The 24,029-nt window shown below is 39.4% G+C and overlaps 1 protein-coding gene across 3 annotated transcripts; it reads right to left on the bottom strand.

Annotated features, from left to right (window-relative positions):
- Positions 1-4,089: 4,089 nt before the first annotated feature.
- Positions 4,090-20,682, bottom strand: LOC122555579 (uncharacterized). 3 transcript variants are annotated; one of them, XM_087988880.1, is made up of 2 exons: positions 20,640-20,682; positions 4,090-5,719 (listed from the first exon to the last, which is right to left on the bottom strand). In XM_087988880.1, exons 1-2 carry the CDS (start codon positions 20,665-20,667, stop codon positions 5,112-5,114), a joined length of 636 nt encoding a protein of 211 aa, XP_087845006.1. In that variant the 5' UTR covers positions 20,668-20,682; the 3' UTR covers positions 4,090-5,111. The 3 variants fall into 3 exon arrangements, with proteins under 3 accessions (XP_087845006.1, XP_043557541.2, XP_087845008.1); XM_043701606.2 differs by lacking the exon at positions 20,640-20,682 and adding an exon at positions 16,745-16,878; XM_087988882.1 differs by lacking the exon at positions 20,640-20,682 and adding an exon at positions 15,348-15,441.
- Positions 20,683-24,029: the final 3,347 nt, after the last annotated feature.

Raw genomic sequence — 24,029 nt, forward strand, 5'->3', positions numbered from 1 at the left:
AAGGAATTCAAGCAGTTGGTAATGGGAGAAATAGATGGAAATTTTGCTTTCGATGAGCTTGGAAAGAAAAGAATATTGGAAATCGAATGGTAGTTTGGGAGGACTGAAGGAGTTAAGGTAGATTTTTAAATGAGGCAGTGACTTAAGTAGTATCAAAAGGAGAAACAAGGCATGGAGAAAGAGAACTGATGATAACATAGTCTGCATTGCGAAATAGTTCAATAGGCAAGAAGAAGTAGATGTTAAGTTTAATCAGTGTGAGGTTCTTGCTTGATTCTTGGATTGTCCATCTGAACCACTTGGTTTCATTGGTGACGAGCTGAACAGTGGGCTGTCAGATTGCAAAAGCAAAACAGGAAGAAGCATTGCACTTGCAGGAGAGGCGCTGCCACATTTTCAACATTCTTCCTAAGGCAGTCAACACTGCCTCTGCATTCTTAGTCCAAACTGATAAATTAAGATGACGACTTCTCAGTGTGTGGCATTTGTGCCTGTGGATCAGACAGGATGAGCAGGCTGCGACACTGGGCATTATTTGATGTCGCTAACAGAGGTCCTGCCGATCAGCAGGAGAGCTTCAACTCCAGAGTTGTTCTAGGAAATGGCATTCATTCCAACCATAGTTCCTTTTACATAGTTGGAGTCAGTCAACTATTCTTGGCAGGCTCCAGGTGCTAATGGCACCTGCTATTTAGAGTTTACATTGTTGAGAGTGAGTCAAGATGCTGTATGTTGATGTATATGAAAGCTGTACCAGCAGAATGTGAAATCAAATTGATAGCTGAGTATTTTGGCAGGCTTGCTTAGCTCCAACCTCAAGTGGTAAATGACTGAAGTACTGTTAGAGTTGGCCTGAAAGCAGACAAGATGATATGGTGAGGTTGGTGACTTGCCAATGCCAACTTGCATGATGTGTGTCAGGGAGGATGGGAGCTTATGAAGTTGTTGCGCTGTACATACTTTAGCTGGTGGCCATGCCAAGCAATCTGTGAGCAGCAATGCCCAAGTACATCCTGGGACTTTCATGTTAGGAATTTGCTATCTCCAGTTTTTTTTAGAGAAGGAAGGAAAGTTGGCAATGGTTTATAAATTAAACATGCTGGACTGTTAATGAGATGCAAATGCGTGGAAGTAAGGTGGTTGCTTTTAAGTAGTGAGATTCTGAATATGCTGTTTAAGACTTCAAAAGAAAAATTGCCAGCATTTTTCATTATGTCCAGATTTTGATTTTTTTCATCCTCATCATACTTTTCCAACATTCCCATCTTTGCCCTCACTGTTCACATGAGAATAAAATTCCTCTCACTGTCTAACTAGGTACTGAAAGGTGTAACTCATTGCTATTAAGCAATAAATTGTGTTTTGTTAAGATAAGAGTCTCTTCTTGTTGAGATTCACCGGTGATTGTTCCTCTACAACAATAAACTAAATGTGCCCTTAGATCCTGTTGAGGAATTGCAGCAGTATCCTTCAGATCATGTATAGCATCACACAGCATGGAAACAGACCCATTGATCCAACCAGTCCACACCAACCATGCTCTCAAGCATAACTAGTCCCACCTGCCTGTGCATCCCTCCAAACCTTTCCTATTCATGAACTTATCCCAACAAATTTTTAAATGTTGTAACTGTACATGCATCCACCACTTTCTCTGGCATTTCATTCCACACTTGAACCAGTCTCTGTGTAAAAATGTTGCCAATCATCTCCTTTTTAAATCTTTCTCCTCTCACCTTAAAAATGTGCCCCCTACTTTTGAACTCCACCACTCCATTCACCTTATCTATGCCCCTTTTGATTTTATAAACCTCAATAAGGTCACCCTCAACCTTCTACCCTCCAATGAAAAAAATCCCAGTCTTTCCAGTCTATTTTTATATCTTAAACCCTCTATTCCCAGCAACATCCTGGTAATTATTTTCTGAACCCTCTCCAATTTAATAACAGGATTTTGATAACTGGGCAACTAGAACTGCACACAGTATTCCAGAACAGGCCTCACCAATATCTTGTACAACCTCAGTATGACGTCCCAAATCCTATAGTGAAAAGTTTGAGTAATGAAGGTAAGGTGCTAAATGCCTTCTTAAGCACCCTGTTTACCTGTGAAGCAAATTTCAATGAATTATGTACATGAACCCCGAGGACTATTTGTTTTATAACCCTACCCAGGACCTAATCATTAATTGCATAAGTCCTGACCTTATTTGTGTTACCAAAATGCAATGTGGCACATTTACGTAAATTCAACCCCAACCTATTAATCTGCAGTAATGTTTCACAAATCGAGACTGCCAAAAAACTGGCAATTTAACAAATTAAAATCTAACCTTTTCCATTCTTGCAGGTGCCATATGTCAAAGGCATTTTCTGTTTTGAACTACAAAACTGATTAATATGAGTTTATAATATTAATTTAAAATCTTTTTTTTAGATATTTGTTTAACAACTATTGTATTGCGTAAATCAAGATTAAAAAAATTAAAGTCAAAACCAAGGGACATTTGGACAAAATTGGTAAAAGACACAATTTTTATTTTGTACATTCAAAAATCAAAGAACCACCTAACAGGATGCCATTAAGCAAACGGTAATCTATAGTTATTAGCATAGTGCACAGTTGTAGCTTTTTTAGGTCTGAACTGCAGTTTCAAAAAATCTGGAAAACTTATATTCACAGTAATAATGATTGCAACTATTGATTCTTCTGAAACCATGTATATAGCAACATCTGAAAAGCATTCACTCTATTTCAGCTAAATTAGGTAACATTATGATGGTAAGAAACAACAGTCAAAATTTAAAATATGGATAATGAGTACTTTGCACCTCTGAATAGAGGGCTGATTTTAACAGTCATGCTTTCATCCCCCTGTCAATAATAATGTTCATACATTCTAAGAAAGACATACATTGATAGTGCAAGTAGTCACTGTCTTTTTTTCCCCCATTCTCCTTTGCCTTTGCATTTCCTGGAGCGCCAATTTGGAATTAGGAAATGAACACATAAAAGCTCCAAAGAATTAATATCAAATGAGTCTGTAATGGATAGCAGAGCACATCTTTATACAACTCTGGGGGAACAGTAAATGAATCACATTTATCTGGAAATGTTCCCTCTTTAAAAGCAGGAACAACTTTGACATGAATGTGTAATTATATTAATATAGATTTTGTGGTAAACTACAATGACTATTTTAGGAATAGACACAGGCGAGCTTTTTAAACATGACTCCCAAAGGTCCCCTGAATTCTCTTTGTGAATTTAAATGCAATTTGAATCAGGCTGTGTTTATCTCAAGAAGGGAGATGTGAAATTCATTGAGCTCCCCTCTCTCCAAAATACCACAATGTAAATATAAAAATAGCTTTTGCAGCTTAGACACTTCTGTGGAGGAAGAGGAAAAAAGCAAGATGGACGGGAGTGGAGGGCATGGCTCTGTCACAGGCCAACCTGTGGTTATTACTGTATATGAATTAGTGAGAACAATGTCTGGGCCTACCTGGAGTTCTGACCCTAGATTTGCCAGCAGGTAGACTAGAGGCTGAAAAATCCCAGTGGCTTCCTTTAATTGTTCTTAGGAAGCCTTAATGATCTTAATCATCTACCCACCATGCATGGGTGATAGCCATGTCAACACTTCATAGTAACTTTGAGGAAAAAGGCTTGAGAGTGGGATGCAATGCATGAACCAGCAGGTAAATTGGAATTGTTACATTTGGTGCCAGCCCTCCTTTGATCCTGGCACCTGCAGGGCCTAAAAGTCCAGGTCAGAGCTAGTACTAATGGTGATACATTGCTATAAGAAAGCCAAGAAAGAAAGCTGCAATCTAGTTACTTTATAGTTAGTAAAAAATGATTAATGATTCAGACTTTGCAGTGAGCTACAAAGTTGTAGTGCCCAATGTGACTGTGAAGAAACCTGCCCTCATTGATCTAGTGAATCAAGTGGATCAGTTTGTCCTTTCTTGATAGTAAAATCATTGCTGGTGCCAGCTATTGGTGGTCTCCAGCTTCCAGCAACTCTGATGTCATGAAGCTGACTAAATAATTAATCACATTGAAGAATTCTCTTAGACAGCAAACAAGGAAATAACGCCATGTTTTATCATACACTTTCTATAATTTTACAGAAATTAAAACAAAAAGGTGTGATATACACAATTAATATAGAAGCTGAAATAGCATCAACAAACTTGAAATAATACTTAACAAACTTTGAATTTTTAATATGGAATGGAGAAATTCGACATTTCACAAATATTCAATTAGCCTTTCTGAACCAGAGGAGTCATTCATGGTAATTTTGACATATTATATAATTTAGAACCCAGCTACAGCTCATTCAAAAATGTGTCACTTTATCAAGTGGTTTAAACAGTGAGAAGAGCAAGTTAAGGTGGAAAATTTAGTGATTTCTAATTGATTTCTGTTGATGAAGACTTCAACTGCGCACCTTATGGAGGAGTAGGGAATCAGTTTCTGGACTGCCACTTTTAACTCTGTACCTATCAGTTTCACAGAGTGGTGATAACTAATGTTGACAGCTTCATCATTATTATAGCGGTTAAACCTGAGCCGCTATGATAAATGCAAATTCTCCTTAATGGATGAAAATGCCGCAGAAAAATTGATCAGATGAGTGACTAGCTGAAGCCTGGATGATTTCTTGTTGATCTCTTTCACCTTAATTGCTTTGTGGACTCTTGACTGGAATTGTCTAAGTATGACCTAAGATGGCCAATCTTTGAGGAGAAAACATTTGACTCTCTGCAAACCAGTTTTATCGACATTTCAGTTTGGAAGGATGATGAAATATCTGACATACAAAATGCAATGTTTTTCAAAGTTCTTCTCTATTGTATGTCATGTTCTGAGCTCAAATTGCCAGCACGCATTTCTTTGAAGTATCAAAAAGGATTTTTCATTGTTCTATAGTTTTCTGCATCACACTGAGATATTTATTCTTCATACTGTGTCTCAAATATATATTCTGTTCAATAAATAAAATTGAGACATTGCCCATCCAATGTTCACTGTCTCAAATCACAAAAACGATCTTCCTTTCCAGTTTGATAATAGTCTGGCGTCCTCATCATGCAGGTGACTACTCGCTTGGAATGATGTAAGTGTCATCATTTTCATCATTTGGTGGGCCTGTGTAATTACAATACACGGGTGAAATATCTATTGATGGGCTGTTTTCATAAATAGCCTCATTATACTCCACAGTCTGAGAAATCTGAATTTGCTGATGGTCTGCAGCTGATGTGAATTTTGAATTTTCAGGCTGATTATTGGGATCAATCATAACATTTTCATAATTAGGTTGAGAGTGATATAGTGCATGATTGACTTCATAATTTTGAGAGGTGTTAGAGCTGGAAACTCGCTCAGCAGAATGATTAGTTATCTTAGCATTGTAGATGTGCTCTTGCTGATTATCGAGTTGTCTCTCATCCAGTCCACTGTCACTCCTCCTGGATCTCATCAGTACATTTGGGATATAAAAACCTTTGGATCTAAGATGTATATAGCCCCAGACTATAAGTCCAATAATTGCAGGAATCAACAGCACAGGGATGACAATCGCTGGAACATTAACTGCATTACCATTGTTAAGAGACTGTGTAATTGGTGTAGAAGTCGACATAGTACAATCCTTGAGGAAAATAAAGATCACAAGTATTATCTCAGATTTCTTGAGATAAATATCTGAAATAGAAAAGAAAAAGATTGTGACGTAAAGATCAGATTGGATACTTCAACATTTTTGTAATTTTTATCAATTGTCATATAATTAACTCCTGCAGACATCTGCCAATCACAAGTTTAATTGTTCAATGGAACAGGAGGGTAATACAGCTTTTTGATTTGTTCTATGTCACATGGCTACGCTAAACTTACTCTGATAATAAGCAGGTGCATAAGCCAAACAATATGCTGGTATGTCACAGTTCAAAAATTGAAGCTCAGAGTTTGAACACCAGAATAAGTGACACATATAAATGCAATCTTAATCCTTCCTGCTTGGCTTTAACTAGGCAGACAATAAAAATCAGCAGAAAAAGCCGACTGATTTTGCATATTGATGTCTGTTATTTTTAATCATGCTTTTTGGACATTATGTGACACTACTACAAGCAGATGGAATTTAAACCTGGACCTCCTGGCTAATAGCTTTCTCTCTGTAGATGTACCAGACTTGCTGAGTTTGTCCAGCAACTTCTGCTTTTGTTCTGGATTTCCAGCATCAGCAGTTGTTTTGTGTTATGTTCTATGTTCAGTGGAGCTGGCAAAAAGCATATTTGACTGAAGCCAATGGGATCCTTCACTAAATATCAGCTCCATCTACCATTAATGATCCCTTAAGTAGAGAAGCCATTGTGATATTCTTGTTAGGTGAAACCAGAGTCTCAAAAAGAATCATAGAATCCCTACAATGTAGAAACAGGCCATTCAGTCCATCAAGTCCATACCAATCCTTCAAAGAACATCCCACTCTATTCCTCTTGGCCAATCCACCTAACTGGCACTCCTTTTGATTGTGTGTGTGTGTGGAATCAAACCCAGGTCTCTCACATTGTGAGGCAGCAGTACTAACCACTGAGCCACCGGGTCACATTAAAGTGTAGCTCTATTAGGCATGCCTATAATTATTACTTTATCTTTATTAGGACTGCATCATTTGTGAAATTAAAGGTATCCGTCATGCTAACTGAAGTTGACACAAACTGTATAGTTTAACAGCTTGTTGCCCACAATTGAGCACTATTTGATATTCAGTATAAAATGGATGAAGCATGTACAGAAACTCCCAACGTAAAGGTGAGTTGTCTTTTGTTTATTCAAATGCATGTGTAACCAGAAAAGACAGAAACAGTAGGCTGCTGGGCTCTTTCCTCCATCACTCCTGCAAACTGGAGTTGGCTGTATTCCCTTAGACTTTGGTTAGCAAACAGCATTAGGTTTGGAATTTGCAGAATTCCAGTCTTGTGCAGGTGAAAACCAGGGCCTGAACTTTAATAAACTTTAGGTCAGCATCTTTGTGCACTTGCCCAATCACTAAGTATATATTCTCCCGATATCTGATACTCCTTCCATTTGGTCTGCACTGTTTCACCTTTGCATGTTGGTGATTTTAGTGGAAAAAGGGAGAGAAGATCAATTCACTGGATCTCTGTTCACATTTGAAGGAATAGTCTTCATTTGCCTGGGTGAAGCTGCAGTAATAATGTGGTCAACCCTCAGCTCACATCTGATTTACATACCATATATTGCCTTTCTTCCATTGCAAGGTCAAAATCCTGTCTTCCTAATTTAGCGGTATCATTTCAGAGCTCAATGCATGGACTGTAGCTGCTCCCTATCAGCTTCTCAGGGGGATCTAAAGTGAAATCTATTTAATCTGCATGTGATCTATGTTCATTGAACTTGATTAATCAGGTTTGTGTGATAACTCAGAAGATATATAAACAGACACCATAGTGGCCAAAAATGCTGAGCGGTAAGCAAGAGTACAGACATCTTGCGGTTTCAGAGATATTTTATGACTCTTACAAATATCTTCTTGCACACTTGAAAAGCTAATGTCATCACTACATTGTTCCGAGGAGAGTCAAACATGAAAGAGATATTTGCAAATTTTGAAAAGATTTGTAGTTCAGGTTGAGGTTCTGAATGCAGGTTTGCTCGCTGAGCTGGAAGGTTTGGTTTCAGATATTTTGTCACCATACTAGGTAACATCATCAGTGAACAACCTTCACTGGAGGATGACTAGTATGGTGAGGAAACATCTGAAACCAAACCCTCCAGCTCAGTGAGCAAATTCACATCCAGAAAAGATATTGTATTTTATGGGATCTGGGCACCAGCATTTCTTGTCCATCTGTGATTCTGGAGGACAGTTAAAAGTCACCACATTGCTATGGGTCTGGTCAAATATAAATTAGTCCAGGTAAAGATGGCAGGTTTGCTTCGCTAATAACATTTGTGAAGTAAATGGGTTTTTACAACAATTTGTGCTTTGTACATTCATGGGCCAGCAATAATTGGTTATCTCCAGCTGTGTTTAAGAAGGTGGTGGTGAGTTACATTGTTGTATTGCTGCAGTCCATTGGTGTGGGTAGACTCACATATTCTTAGGTCCCACTGAAGGAATGATATGTTTGCAAGTCAGGGTGGCGAGTGGCTTGGAGAGGAACTTGCATTCGGCCACTTAGTAAGATAAGTGCCCAAGTATAGATTAGCATGGATAGAGGATTGGATAACTAATGAAAGACAGAGTTGGGGTACAGGGAACATTTCTATGCAATCTTTAACTAATGAAGTGGCACTTCATTAGTTAAAGATTGCATAAAATGCTCCCTGTACCCCAACTCTGTGTTTCATTAGTTATCCAATCCTCTATCCATGCTAATTTACAATGTAACTCAAGGAACTGAATATTATTTAAATCAAGAAATCTACAGAAATCATGGAATAAAGGGCCTCAAGAGCCCTCATTCACGAAATAGAGCATTACTGGCTAGACAGCATTTATTGTCCATTCCTAATTGCAATTAAGAGTCAACCATATTTCTGTGGGTCTGGAGTCACATGTAGACCAGGCAAGGATGGCAGTTTCCTTCTCTAAAGGACATTAGTGAACCAGATGAGTTTTCCTGACAATCAGCAATGATTTCATGGTCATCATTAGACTCTTTTATCCAGGTATTTATTGAACTCAAAATTCCATCATCTGCTGTGGTGAGATTTGAACCCAGGTCCCCAGAACATTATCTGGGACTCTGGATTAACAGTCCTGTGATAATATCACCAGGCCATTGTTCTCCCCCGCCTCTCCACATTTGTGGAATTATGTTGTGCAAATAGCATATGGTTGAGTGGATAATATAAACATGATTAACAGCAAATGCCAACAAAGGTGAAGCTGTTTCCATTAAAGGCATCAGATAAGCTTCTTTCTAATGAGACACAAGCAAATCTTTGTGAGCTAATTGGTCAAACCAATGTGGAAAACGTAACACACTTGTGATGTTTGGCAGTGGTCAAACTGATCATTTGTTGGAGACTGGGTTTTTTCAAAGTGTAAAATAAATAGTTTCTTTGTATGGAAAGAGTATATTAAAATAAAAACACCACTGCCTCACAGCAAAACTATCTAGATCAGTGAAGAAGTAATTTGATCAATAGCTGGATCAGGCTGATCACCTGTTCTGGACAGACCTTTGGACAAATCCATATAAGAATGTTTATTTATGGGTACTATTGTTGCTGCATATTTTGCAGTGATCATTGCTTTAATAAAGAATATTGGGTACATTCTGTTGTTCAATGTGCCTTGGGTTACTGATATCCAGAATAAACCTGATGGACCAGAGAAAGTAGGAATAAAAGCCGACACATCCAAGTTCAGCAAGCAGGCAAATGGAAAGGTGGTCTTTTTATAAAGGGAAAAGAGTATGAACGTATGGAAGTTTTTCTAAAACTATACGACATGCTAGTCAGACCACATCTAGAGTATTGTAAACAATTTTGAGTCCCTTATTGAAGGAAAGATATACAAGTTTTGGAAGCAGTGCAGAGAAGGTTCGTGAGGCTGATCGCAGGTATGGAGGGACTGTCTCATGAAGAGAGGTTGTATAGTTTGAGCCTACACTTATTGGAATTCGAGAGGTGACCTTCTTGAAACAAGGAGGATTCTTAGAGGTCTTGACATAATAGGTGCACAAATGTTGTTTCCCCTTATAGTAGAGTCTAGGACCAGAGGATATATTCTCAGAACAAGGAGTCACACATTTAAGACAGAGAAAAGAATGAATTTCTCCTTAGAGGTTAGTGAAGCTGCAGAATTCTTTACTGCAAGAGGCTGTTGAGGCTAGGTCATTAAATATATTCAAGGCTGAGATAGACAGATATTTAATCAGTAAGGGAATCAAGGGTTGTGAAGAAAAGATAGGAAAGTGGAATTGAGGATTTTTAGATCAGCCATGATTTAATTGAGTGGCAGGGCAGACTGGATGGGCTAAATGTCGTACTCCTGGTCTCAGAGGATGGTGAATCTGTGGAACTCATTGCTGCAGAAGGCTATGGAAACCAAGTCATTGAGTGTTTTTAAGACAGCAATAGATAGATTCTGATTAGTAAGAGGATCTAAGGTTCTAGGGAGAAAGCAGGAGAATATGGTTGAGAAACATATCAGCCATGATCGAATGTCAGAGCAGACCTGATGGGCTGAATAGCCTAATTCTGCTCCATATCTTATGATGTTATTTTGCTGGGATAAAAAGTCTCTGTTGCAGAAATATTCTGAAACCTCAAGACCATGATAAATAATGAGCTGAAGAAAACTTTCTGTTACAGCTAATAAGCAATAACAGAGTCTTTCAAAAATAAAATCTAGAAAGTGAGAGACATAGAGACAGCATAGAACAAAGATGTAAATTCCCTTGTTAATAACCAAGATCAACTGCAGAATGGGATTGATCTTTCAAATAGATCTCCAGATCAGGGCACGACATTGGAATTTCCTGTTGAAAAAATTACCCACTGCCTCACAGCAAAATTATCTTGATCAGTGAAGAAGTAATTTGGTCAATAGTTCAAAGTTAAGTTGGATCAAGCTGATCACCTGTTCTGGACAGATCTTTAGATAAATTCATGTTAAAGGGATTATTTACAATTGTATGCTATTGGTTCTACTCCAGCAGTTTATTCTGTTGTTTAGCATGGTGCAGACATACTTTCTCATGGGTTCTAAGAGATGGGGCATACATACACATTAGAAAACTTGCTCTAACATTCAATAAGGTCTAGGCTGTTCTGTTTATGTTTTGAATTCCACATTCCCATCTAACTGCAATAGTCCTTGTTTCCCTGCCTAATTAGAACCTATGTATCTCTGTCTCAAAAATGTTAAATGGCCCTGCATTCACTGCCTTCTGAAATAGACAGTTCCAAAGTCACACAAGCTTATGACAGAGAGAAAAAAAAATCTCCTCATCTCTTTCCTCAAAGGGTGGCCTCTAATTTTTAAACAGTGTTCCCATGTTCTGGATTCACCTACAAGAGGAAACATCCTTTCGGCATGTGGCTTCTCAAGACCATTCAGGATCTTATACGCTTCAATTAAATCACCCCACACTCTTCTAGACTCCAATGGAAACAAGTCCAGTCTGTCCATATAAAATTCCCATACAAGACAACCTGTTTATTATCAATCTAGTAAACCTCCTCGGAAACATTGCCAAAGCAATTACATTCATCCTTAAATATGGGGACCAAATCTACACACAGTATTTGAGATATGGTCTCACTAATGCTCTATATAACTGAAATGTACCATCCCTAATTTCTTGTTCAATTCCTCTCATAATAAAGGATACTCATTCATCAGTCTTCTTAATTTAGTTACGTAGCTACATACTAAGCTTTCACAGGAGCGCATCTAATTCAGTTATTCACTGTTTAAATAATATTATGCACTTTTAATTTTCCTGTCGGAGAACAACGTCATATTGTCCCAAACTGCCAGCTTTTTGCCCACTCACTTAACCTATCTATATTAGTCTCCTTCCTTGTTATAAAAACCAAAAGCACTGCAGATGCTGTAAATCAGAAACAAAAACAGAAATTACTTGAAAAGCTAAGCAGATCTGAGGAAGGGTCACTTGACGCAAATCATTAATCCTGATTTCTCTTCACAGGTACTGCCAGACCTGCTGAGATTTTCCAGCAATTTTCGTTTTTATTCCATCCTTGTTATGTTTTCTTCAGACCATACTTTCCGATCTACCTTTGTGCAATCTGAAAATGTAGCGACCATGCTATTGATTTAAATTGTAAAAAGCTGAGACTCCATTCATCACATTCTACCACTCAGAAATAACTCTCAATTACACATGCTTTCTGTTCTCTGTCAGCTAATTTATCTTCTATCCATGTTGATATCTTACCCCTATATATTAGCTTTTACTTTGTTCAATAAGAGGGTGGCACGTGGCTCACACTACCAGGGACCTGCATTTAATACCAGCCTCTAACGACTGTCTGTGTGGAGTTTGCACATTCTCTCTCTGTATCTGCGTGGGTTTCCTCTGGGTGCTCTGGTTTCCTCCCACAAGCCAAAGATGTGCAGGTTAGGTGAATTGATCATGCTAAATTGTCCATAGTGTTCAGGGATGTGTAGGTTAGGTGTATTAGTCAGGAGAAATGTAGGAGAATGGGTCTGGGTGGGATACACTTCGGAGGGTCAGTGTGGACCTGTTGGGCCAAATGACCTGTTTCCACTGTAGGGATTCTACGATATAGCATCTTGTCAAATACTTTCCGGAAGTCCAAATGTAGTGAGTGCATCTACGGGCCCCCTTTATCCACAGTATGTTAGTTAAAGCTCTTTGCAAAGCCATGATGTTTTTTTGTGCTTTCATTGAGATTTTCAGCTTTAATTTCTGTAAAGACTGATTCTAACACCTGTCCCATGAGCAAACTATCTAATAGGTGGTGGCATTGTAAGAATCTCATGACTCTAGTAATTCACAGATGCAGGCTAAAGTTCTGGGGAGATAGTTCAAATCCCACCATGACAACTGATAGAATTGAAATAATAACATCTGGAATTCAAACCTGTTCTCAGTAATAAGGACCATGAAACCTTAAATGAAAAACAATCTGGTTCACTTATGCCTCTTGGAGAAAGAACTCTGCCATCCTCATCTCAGGACATGTGACTGCAGATTCACAACAATGGGATTGACTCCTAACTGCCACCTGAAATGGCCAAGCAAGCTGTTCAGTTCAAGGGCACTTAGGGCCAGGCATTAAAACTGGACCTAGCTCCACTCCATGAAAATAAAAGTTATGTCATTAGCTGCACCTCAGCAGCCTTGCATCCCAGCAAGTGTTAAATTGATACCATTATTGACAGAAAGAGAAATTCCTATCCTAAAAACAGTAGAGAAGTCTTAATTTCCACATCCCTAGCACAGTCCACAAAGCCCCATTCATTTTCCTTTTTGTCTATTAAAAACATCCCTGAGAGAGCAAAGTAGACAAAAACGAGAGTGAAAACTTCAATTTACTGCCTTTCTTTTGAAAGAGGACATGGTCCTTTGGCCCTTGGAGACTTCTCCTGTTTATCCTTGAATAGTCTTCATTGCAGCTACATTCAGGTCATTTGTGAGTGCGACAGCCAAAAGCTGAGCCATTGTCAGATGCTGCCATTCCACTCCAGCACTGTAGTAGCCCTCCAAGAAAATGACAAGACAGTATATAGATTCGACAAGTCCTTGAAGAGAACCAAGGATGCTGTATCGATTAGTTCCAGATGCAAGAGTCTTGTTGGTCAAGTGCAGTAAAAAAGAGTTAGATGTTTATAATTAAATGTGAAAGGTAAAGAAAAGCATAGTGAAAGAAACTGCAGTAAAAATTTAGATTTAGCAGAATTATACTTTACTCTGAACATGTGCAAAGCGAGTGATGTCATTGTGACATTAGATCACATGGAAAGGAATCTGGGTGAGTAGAGCTCCAGACTGGATTATCCTCTATTGTCATATTCAGCAAATAATTACACACAACAAATGCTGTTGCTGTTCACTTACAATGTGGTAGATTTGATTAACAGTTGTTGAGAAAGGCTCTTGGAATGTCGCCTTTTTTTCTCAAGGAATACATAGGGGTTGAAGTTAGAAAATAGTTGTCCTGAATTTTGATTACATTAGAGCTGGAGTACTAGGTTCAGTCCCAGGTAGTGCACATCATGAAGCATTCGATTGGTCTTGGAATTGGTATGACATGGATTCAACAGAGTGATAGCAAATCTCAAAGGGTTCAATTATGAGGGCAGGTTATATATGTTGGCTTTTATTCCATTTAAGTTTGAAGGTTGATGGGTGATCTAATAATGTGTTTAAAATGATAAAGGGATTGACATAGTCGGTGTATAGAAACAATTCTTTCTGGTTAAAAATACAGATGAGGGTGACAAAATAAAATGCCATTCAGGACTGAAATCAGAAAGCACATTTTCACACAAAAGGTAGTGGAAATCTGCAACTTTCCTTTTCTAGAATATTTAGGAATCAAATTTGAATCAAATATGATATGATGTATCAGGCAAGCAGGTAGGTTGGGCTAAATGGCCTACTCCATGTACATTTCAATTAGCAATTTTCAAGACCAATTCAAGAAGCATCCTCTTGAAGCAAGTATATGCTTTATTTACACATTGATTTGGAGGTTTTGCATTTTACCTCTCAGCAGTCTTGCAGGTTTATTAAATCTGTTTTAAATGATGCATCAATAGTAAAAAGTCATTGATATTGTAACATTAAAATTCTTTGGAGTGCTGACCAGTTGAAGTTATTCTGCTGATATTGATCTAAGTTTGATCTTGCACAATCCTTTTCAAAGAATTAGACCAGACACTTCCGCAGTTAGTCATCATGCAAAACAGACTTTGCTTTTACTTATTGTCTTGCGTTTCCTTTCCTAAAAACACAGAACTTAAGTGGGGTATGAGTTCCACAAATGCCAGTCACACAAACTGCAGCCTCATATCATTCTGAGAGAATGAGTATGAGCAGGACATTTACAGATTTTACAACCAAAGTCAACACAATCCTCACTCGATGGCCTTTCCCACATGACATTCAACTGGAGTTGTAAGATTGTGAAAGATAAGCTTTTGATTGATTTCCCTACTCTCTGATCCAGGGTTACTGAGATTAATTGCTGCACTCTGACAACTTCCTCAGAACAACTGTGCTCAGATCAGGAAAGAAGGTTGGGGTTTCTCTGTATTAGGCAGCATTTCAGGCTGGAAGGTTATAACTGAGCCAGTGGATGGTTGGGTGCAGAGAGTGGGTGATGTGAAGAAGGAAGCGCAAGAACCTGGGTTTCAGAGACATCTCCACGATTAGACAAAACAAATAATCTCTGGAGTGATGGAAGCAAACCAGGTTACATTGGAGGTTCAGTGTGTCTGCTGAACTAATTGGTTTTCAGACACTCGCATTTCCAGTTTGAGTGACTAAATTTGCTGGTTTATTCAAGCATACCATGCAAGCTTCTAATTCCCAAAGCAAACTGGAACAGCACACAGCGATGCTACTGTTGCAATATTCAAATTGGGCAATTTAAGGGCCATGGGAAGCCAGCCGACCTGTCCCGCCCGTACTGGCTCTTTGAAAAAAAATCAGTATCTTACTCTTTCGGTAAAGCTCTCGAAGTTTTTTTATTCTTTTCTAATAATTATTGTTTGGTTATCCATAATCCTACCCAGCGATAATTACAGGGAATTATCATCAAAACCGTAAGAAGGTGAGGTGCAGAGCTGTACCTGTTTCTATATTATATGACAGGACCGACAGATTCAGTGATGGTAACTGTTAGCTGCAATCCAAGGCCGAAGTCCACACCCTATAGATACGTGATCATGCTGTGAGCAAGAGTCTGGAGTTCAACACAGAGGACATGTTGGTACAGCAAATAGGATCTTATACAATTAATCGTAGGGCATTGGAAAGTGTGGTAGAACAGGAAAACCTAGGGATTCAGGTACATAATTCTTTGAAGTTTGTGTCATATGTAGTCAGAGTGGTTAAAAAGGCATTTAGCATGCTTGCCTTCATTGCTCAGCCTTTTGAATATTGAGAATTCATGTTGTGGTTGCACAGGACGTTGGTGAGGCCTCTTCTGGAATACTGTGTGCAGTTCTAGTCGCCCATTTATAAGAAGGATATTATTAAGCTGGAGAGGGTTCAGAGGAAATTTGGCAGAATGTTGGTAGATATGAAAGGTTTGAATTACAAAGAAAGGCTGAATAAGCTGGGACTTCTTTTCACATAGGAGGAACATAGGGGATTTCACACAGGAGGTTGAGAGGTGACCTTATGCAAGTTTATAAAATCATGAGAGGCATAGACAGGCTTAATGGTAGGTGTCATTTCTCCAGGATGGGGGATTTCAGGACACGGGGGCACATTTTTAAGGTGAGAGGAGAGAGATTTAAGAAAGACATGAAAGGTACATTTTTTACACAGAGGCTCATTCGTGTGTGGAATGAACTTCCTGAGGAAGTGATGGATGTGGGTACAGATACAATGTTTAAAAGATATTTGAGTAAGTACATGAATAGGAAAGGTTTGGAGAGATATGGGCCAGGAACAGGCAGATGAAACTAGCTTAGTTTGGGATTATGTTCAGTATGGAATGATTGGACCGTGCTGTATGACTCTATGAGTCTACGACAACTCCTTTTGTAATTAAAATCTGAAAATGCTGGAACTGCTGGCTTGAGAAACATCTTGCTGGATGTTAAAGTTAACTGTTTCACTCTTCACCAAGATGCTTCCACCCTTGCTAAATCATGCCAATATACTTTGCTTTTATTTGAGATTTCTGGGATGGATAGCATTTTGCTCTTCCATCTGTAACTATCACTATCTTACATTTCATAAGACTGAATGTACAAAATTATTCATTAGAATTGTACGCACGTGACAATAGAAGTCCATATTTTGTATGAGATGGATAAAGGGACGTTTTTCGTCACAGCAGTGCCACATTTTTAGGTTAAGTCTTTACTCTTGTTATAAAAATGTGTCAGAACAGTATAATTTGTCACAATCCATTTTGTTTACAGCTAAGTCCTGCTTATATATCAAACCTCATCCAAGAGTATTCATTTCAAAATGATTTAATCTACAAAACTCTCATAACTCCACTTCTTCCTACCTTTGACCTTGCCAAGTGCAATTTCAGACTTCATGCTATTCTGGGTACGACTGATGGTCTTTCCTCCTCTCCATCACTGGTGACGGAGTCTTCAGTTACCTCAGCCTTGCACTGTGAAATATTTTCCCTTGTTCTGTCTTGTATTGCATACGGCAATGGTTTCTGAAGTGTTTTAGGTTCCTGTAATATTGTCTCCACCCATTCTGCTGATGTCAGCCACAGTCTGTGGGTGGAGACAATGGGAGGAATCTTACAGTGGCCATGGCCAAACAAAGTGTTACTTATAGCTATCATACTTAAACCTTGCTGTTTTCTAAAATCAGTGCGCCTTCTGAGATACGTTACTGTAGACTACCCTTTATCACTAATCACCATAAAGGCCCTAAAACAAATGAAAACAAAAAGGGATTTGTGGTAGTGAGCTACCTCAAACAATTCTTTTCTTCAGTACCACATTGAGATAGAGATGACAAATCCCACAAGGTACCAGGATTGGTCATCTTCAAAAATAACATAATTATCTCTCCAAAAAGCTGCCCAAAAGATACCTTTGGGCTTATCTTCAGTCACTCACTTAGATTGCCACAGGTTTTGTTTTATTACAACCAGTACTGTTGTTACTCTGAAGTGTTTTTCCACACTAAAGGTGGATTTGCAGAAATTATTTGAGCTATTCTCAGTTGTGTGACTGTTCACTAGACCGGGGCTGGAATTTGCCTTAATGCAATACAATTTCTTTGTTTGTGTTTCCATAGTTCCGGTCTTATGATGGCTAAATGAGTCAGCAAGAAGATGGCTCAGACGGCAATCCACCTTCTATATACATGTTATTCTTTAATTATTTGTCTATAAAATAACCAGAAACAACCCTGATTGCTCCCTCCAAATCCCAACTCCAATACCCATTTTCCTTCTCCCTAAGTTTTTTTGTACTCACACCCCCATCCGCCTCTTGTCACCGTGATCTTCTTCCTGGGAACTCGGTGCAGTCCCAGCAGTGCTGCTACTGGTTGTACTGTTACTCGCTGGACTGTTAATCCAGAGACGCCAGGTTCACTGATGTGAATCAGTGCCCACTACCCTGGGGGCCTCTGTTATATTCTGTGATGGTCGATGGTGGAATTTGAATTTAATAAAAATCTGAAACTAAGAGTGAATCCAATTGTTGATTGCCAGGAAAACCCCATCTGGTTCATTAGTATCCTCCCGGGAAGGAAACTGCCAAGTTTACCTGGTCTAGCCTGCATATGACTCCAAATCCACAGCAATGTGGGGGATCCTTAACTGACCTCTGGGCAATTAGGAATGGGCATGTGGCCTAGCCAGCAACACTCTTATCCTGTGAATGAATATCAAACCAGGGACTGCTAGAACTGGCAGCAAATCAGATTAGCTAACAACTTCCAAGAGTGAGGAATCCTGTCTGCTGAAGGACAAAGTCTAACTGTTGGGCTAATCAGTCCACTTCAGCTGGTCATCACTGCCAGGCAGGCTTTTTCAAAGTCAGTCTGTCCAGGAATGACTTTCTTGCAGGAGGGCTGGAATGAGTGGTCTGACCCGTTCTGTGAAATCCAAACCCCATTACATCTTTTCTTTTGCATTCCTTAGCTCTGTTTACATAGCTTAAAGATCCCTTATGCCTTTTAAAGGTCCTATAAACTTTTAACCTTCAAAACATTTGAGATGATGACCAATTTAGCCAAATCCAGGCAGTTACTTCTTAAATGTTTTCTTTTCATAGGATGGCAAGGCCTGATTCTATTTTTCATCCCTAAGACCCCATGATGGTTCTGCTAAATCTCTTTCTTGAACTGCTGCATTCTATCTGATATAGATGAAAGCACATCTTTGTCTGAGATTGCCACGTTTTTAACCAAGTGGCAATGAAGACATAGCCAACTGATGCCTAGGCAGGATGCTGGGTGCCGTAGGGAGAAGCTGCAGCTGGTGGTATTCCAAGGGGTGAAAATTCATTCAGGCAACAAGGGGCTGGCTCATAGGCTGGTTGGGGGGGTGGGGGCAACGAGAAAGCTTTTTACTTGAGGAAGGCCTAATGCCTTAAGTGGGCAGTAGTGGGCCTTCCCTGGAATGAAGGGGCTAAAATCCCAATCCTTATCAGCTAATCAGAAACTGACAGTTGTCCATTGCAGGCTGCACCTCTGGCAGTAACGACTGGCTGGCAATAGTGCATCATATAGTGACCAGGAATCAGTGAAGGACCGAGACCTAGGTGAGTGGGGGCAAGATGGAGGTCACAGGACAGGTGTCAGAGAAAAGGGCCATGGGTTTGGCAGTACATATTGTTTTAGTTTTAAATTCATTCATTGGATGGTACTGGCTGGGCCAATATTTATTGTCCTTCCCTAGTGCCTTTGCAAAGATGGAGGTGAGCTGCCTTCCTGAACAGTCACAATTTGTTTGCTGTAAGTCAATCCACAGTGCCACTGGATTGGGGGGGGGTAGTTTAGAATCATTATTTAGAAGCTTAAGAGTACAAAAGAGGACCTTGTGCTCATTGAGTCTAGACTGATGAAAGTATACTGTAATTCTTCACTAATTCCACTCTCCAGCACTCTGCTCATAGCTGCGATTGTTATGACATTTCAAGTTCTCATCCAAGTACTTTCTAAACGTTATGTGGCTTCCCACTTCAACTACCCTCCCAGACAGTGCATTCTAGATTCCCAATACCCTTGCGTGAAAATATGTTTCCTCAAATCCCCTCTAATCCTCTAGCTTTTCACCTTAAAATTATTCCTTCTTGCTTTGACCGTTCAACTAAGAGGAATAGGGGCTTCCTATCCACTTTGTCAATGCTCCTCATAATCCTACTAATCTCACAGCCTTCTCTGCTCTAGGAAAGACAACTGGAGATTATCCAGCTTCTCTTCATAGCTAAACTGCTCCATCCCAGGCAACATCCTGGTGAATCTCCTCTGTATTCCCTCTAGAGCAATCACGTCCTTTATATAGTGAGGCGACCAGAATGGTACCCAGTTTTAGCCCAAAAAACACCGAGCGAATGGTGATATATTACCAAGTCAGGATAGTGAATGGCTTGGAGGGGGCCTGTGGGTCGTGGTGTTCCCATATTTCTGCTGCCATTGTCCCTCCAGATAAGACCATAAAAGACATAAGCGCAGAAATAGCCATTCAGCCCATTGAGTTTGATTTTGTTGTTTAATGTGATTATGGGTGGTCTGATAATCCTCAAACTGACCTCCTGCCTTTTCCCCATTATACTTGTTTCATGGTTGAATTTGCTTCTCAGTAGGCATAAGCCCTTCTGAGTGCCTAGTTCTTCATCAAACACTGAGTACCTGGCAAGAAGGGGGAATACCCCATCAGTGAGACAGTAACGTTTCTTGCTTTGGGCTTCCCTCTTAGTAAATCTCCCAGTTAGAATTCAATCAATAGTGGCAGGAAATGACTTTTAAAAGTTTCACACTTAAGAGCCTCAATTTGTGGCAGAAGTGAGAAGTTAGTGGATTTCCACATGTCATCCACCTGCCCAGTTAAACAGTGCCCTTCCTTCAAATTTGTCTGAGAGTCATGCAGTCATATATTATGGAAACAGACCCTTCCGTCCAGCTAGTGCATGCCAATTATGTTTGCAAACTAAACTGGTCCCACCTGCCTGCTCTTGGCCCATATACCTCCAAACCTTTCCTATTGATGTACTTATTGAAATATCTTTTAAACATTGTTATTGTACTCACATCTATCATTTCCTCAGGAAGTTGATTCCACACGTGAACAAGCCACTATGTAAAGAATTTGCCCCTCACCTTAAAAATGTGCCCCCTCGACTTGAAATCCCCCACCCCAGGGAAATGAAATCTACCATTAACTGTGCCAATGCCCCTCACCATTCTATAAACTCCTATAAGATCACCTCTCAATCTTGTATGCTCCTCCAACATGAAGAAAGTTGCAGCTTACTTATCGCTGGGTAAGATTATGGATAACCAAACAATAATTATTAGAAAAGAATAAAAAACTTCGAGAGCTTTACCGAAAGAGTAAGACACTTTTTTTTTCAAAGAGCCAGTACGGGCGGGACAGGTCGGCTGGCTTCCCATGGCCCTTAAATTGCCCAATTTGAATATTGCAACAGTAGCATCGCTGTGTGCTGTTCCAGCTTGCTTTGGGAATTAGAAGCTTGCATGGTATGCTTGAATAAACCAGCAAATTTAGTCACTCAAACTGGAAATGCGAGTGTCTGAAAACCAATTAGTTCAGCAGACACACTGAACCTCCAATGTAACCTGGTTTGCTTCCATCACTCCAGAGATTATTTGTTTTGTCTAATCGTGGAGATGTCTCTGAAACCCAGGTTCTTGTGCTTCCTTCTTCACATCACCCACTCTCTGCACCCAACCATCCACTGGCTCAGTTATAACCTTCCAGCCTGAAATGCTGACTAATACTGACAGAGAAATCCCAACCTCCTTTCCTGATATGAGCTCAGTTGTTCTGAGGAAGTTGTCAGAGTGCAGCAATTAATCTCAGTAACCCTGGATAACCTTAGGAAAAAAACCTTTTGTATTCACCTTACCAAAACCTCTCATGATTTTCATAGCTTCTATCAGGTCATCCTTCAAAACCCTACGCTCTGGTGAAAAGTGTCTCGGCATATCCAACCTAGTTTTATAACTCAAACACTCCATCCCTGGCAACATCCTGATAAACCTTTCCAAACAGTCTCAATTTTAATAATATACTGCTATTACAGCATGACCGGAACTGCACACAGTACTCCAGAAGAGATCTCATCAACATCATGTACAATCTCAACATGACATTCTAACTCCTATACTTAAAGAATTAAGCAATGAAGTCACGCATGCTAAATGCCTTGTTTACCACCCTGTCTACCTGTGACACAAACTTCAAAGACGTATGTACCTGAACCCCTAGGTCTTTCTGTTCTATTACCTAGGGCCCTTCCATTAATTGCATAAGTTCTGCCTTTGTTTATTTTAGCAAAATGTAATATCTTGCATTTATCCAAATTAAACTCCATTTGCCATTCCTAAGCCTATTGATCCAATTGATCAAAATCTCTTTGTAATCTTAGATAACCTTTTGCACTATATCACCAATTTTGTTGTCATCCACAAACTTGCTAACTACGCTGCTTAAATACTCATCCACATCTTTTATAAAAACGACAAACAAACTAGACCCAGTACCATTCCTTGTGGAACACTGCTGATCACAGGCCTCCTCTCTGAAAACCAACCCTCCAACATCATTCTCTGTCTCCCACCATCAAACCAGTTTTGTATCCGATTAGCAAGCTCACCCTGAATCCCATGTGATCTAACTTTACTAATTAATCTACCTATTCTACTCAACATGTCTGTTGTCTTTATACTTCATAAATTATATTACTAACTTATGTGATAGACATATTTTTGGCTTGATGGTAGAGGCCATGGGTTTGGAAGGCGCTGTCAAAAGAGCTTTGGAAAATTGCTGCATTGCATCTTGTATGTGATGTGACTGTTATTTGTTACATATCCAGTCAAGCCTGAATGTTGTCCAGGTCTTGCTGCATATGGACATTGACTGCTTCATTATCTGGAGAGCTGTAAATGGAACTGAATATTATGCAACCATCAGTACACATTCCCATTTTTTTGATAGGAGAGAAGGTTATTAATGACACAGTTGGAGAGAGTTGGACCTACAACACTACTCTGAGGAATTCCTGTAGAGATGTCGTGGAGCAGAGATAATTGACGTTTAACAACCACAGACATTTATACTCAGTCTGACTTCAACCAATGGAAAGTTTTCTTCTTGATTTCTATCCCTAGGGCTCCTTTGTGCCATCTTGATGTCAAGTATAAGCACTCTCATCTTCATTCTTTATGTTCAGTTCTTTCGTCCAAAAGATATAGCCAAATGATCTTAGTATTGTGGGAATACAATGAATTTCATAAGTTTCTGGTAATCTCCTGCTGTAAGTTTAACAGAAGATTTTGTAAGCATCAGAAATAAGCCCTTTACCCCTGTATTTCTTCTGAGATTTCTGGAAATCTTGCATCGAAGTTACAGTCAAGGAACTGGAGAAGCCCTGCTGTCAAAGCCAAATTGTATAAAATTAAGATTTTTTTGCAGGTATTTGCTGTGCCACAATTTTCTCCTCACAAATACCATTTATAACTTCTTGTAATGGCAGATCTTGATCACACACCACTTCCTACAGTACACATTGGACTGTGCCACTGCCACTGGCAAAACAAAGAAAACTCACCTTTTCCATTGCAACAACACCAACAATAGCTCACACTTATATCGTACTTTTAAACAACTAAAACTTATCAAGGCATTTCACATGAAAATTATCAAACAAGATTTGATATTATGAAATTAAACAAACATTCAATTGGTAAGACAGAACTACATATCTGGCATCACACCAGCAATGAAATTCATGCATCATGTTACTAACTAATATGATAGACAGACATTTTTTTGCTTGATAGTATAACCACCTCAGTTCCTACTGAAGAGCAGCAGCATTAAACAGCTACCTTCACAGCTAAGTGGACGAGTGCAGCTCCAAAAACACTTAAGATGTTTGACACAATCCAGAGCAAAACAGCCCACTTGCTCGGCACCACATCCACAAGCATCCACTCCCTCCACCACTGACGCTCAGTAACAGCAATGTGTACTATCTACAAGATGCACTGCAGAAATTCTATGAAGATCCTCAGACAACACCTTCCAAACTAACAACCACTTCCATCTAGAAGAACAAAGAAAGCAGGTCCATGGGAACACCATCACCTGCATGTTCCCCCCCAAGCCACTTACCATCCTGACTTGGAAATATATCGCCATTCCTTCGCTTCCACTGGAACTCCCAACTGCATTGTGGGGCTGCTACAGCAAGTAGACGGTAGCTTTTCAAGAAGTCAGCTAATCACCACCTTCTCAATGGCAACTAGGTATGAGAAATAAGTACTGGCCAGCCAGTGACATCCACATCCTCCAAGAGAATTTTTTAAAACCCTTTGCTCAAACCTTTGATCAGATACCAAGAATGTAAGCTGCATGTCTCAAAGACTGGTTGATCATATCAATCAGCATATTCCATTGGCTGTTTGAAAAAGCCAAGGTATTAAGTATACACTATCGGCCTTTACTCGCAGAAGTTACAATGCAGTGTCCAACATTGGATGTGATTGTGCAATTGGTTAACTTTTGTTATCCTGAGTGTGCTAAGACTTATATTGACAACCAATTTGTTATTTGGGCTTGCAGTGTA

This window comes from Chiloscyllium plagiosum, unplaced genomic scaffold, assembly GCF_037043375.1.
Source record: "Chiloscyllium plagiosum isolate Xiang-an unplaced genomic scaffold, Cpla_swu_hap1 HiC_scaffold_1, whole genome shotgun sequence".
In the NCBI taxonomy this organism is placed as follows: Eukaryota; Metazoa; Chordata; class Chondrichthyes; order Orectolobiformes; family Hemiscylliidae; genus Chiloscyllium; species Chiloscyllium plagiosum.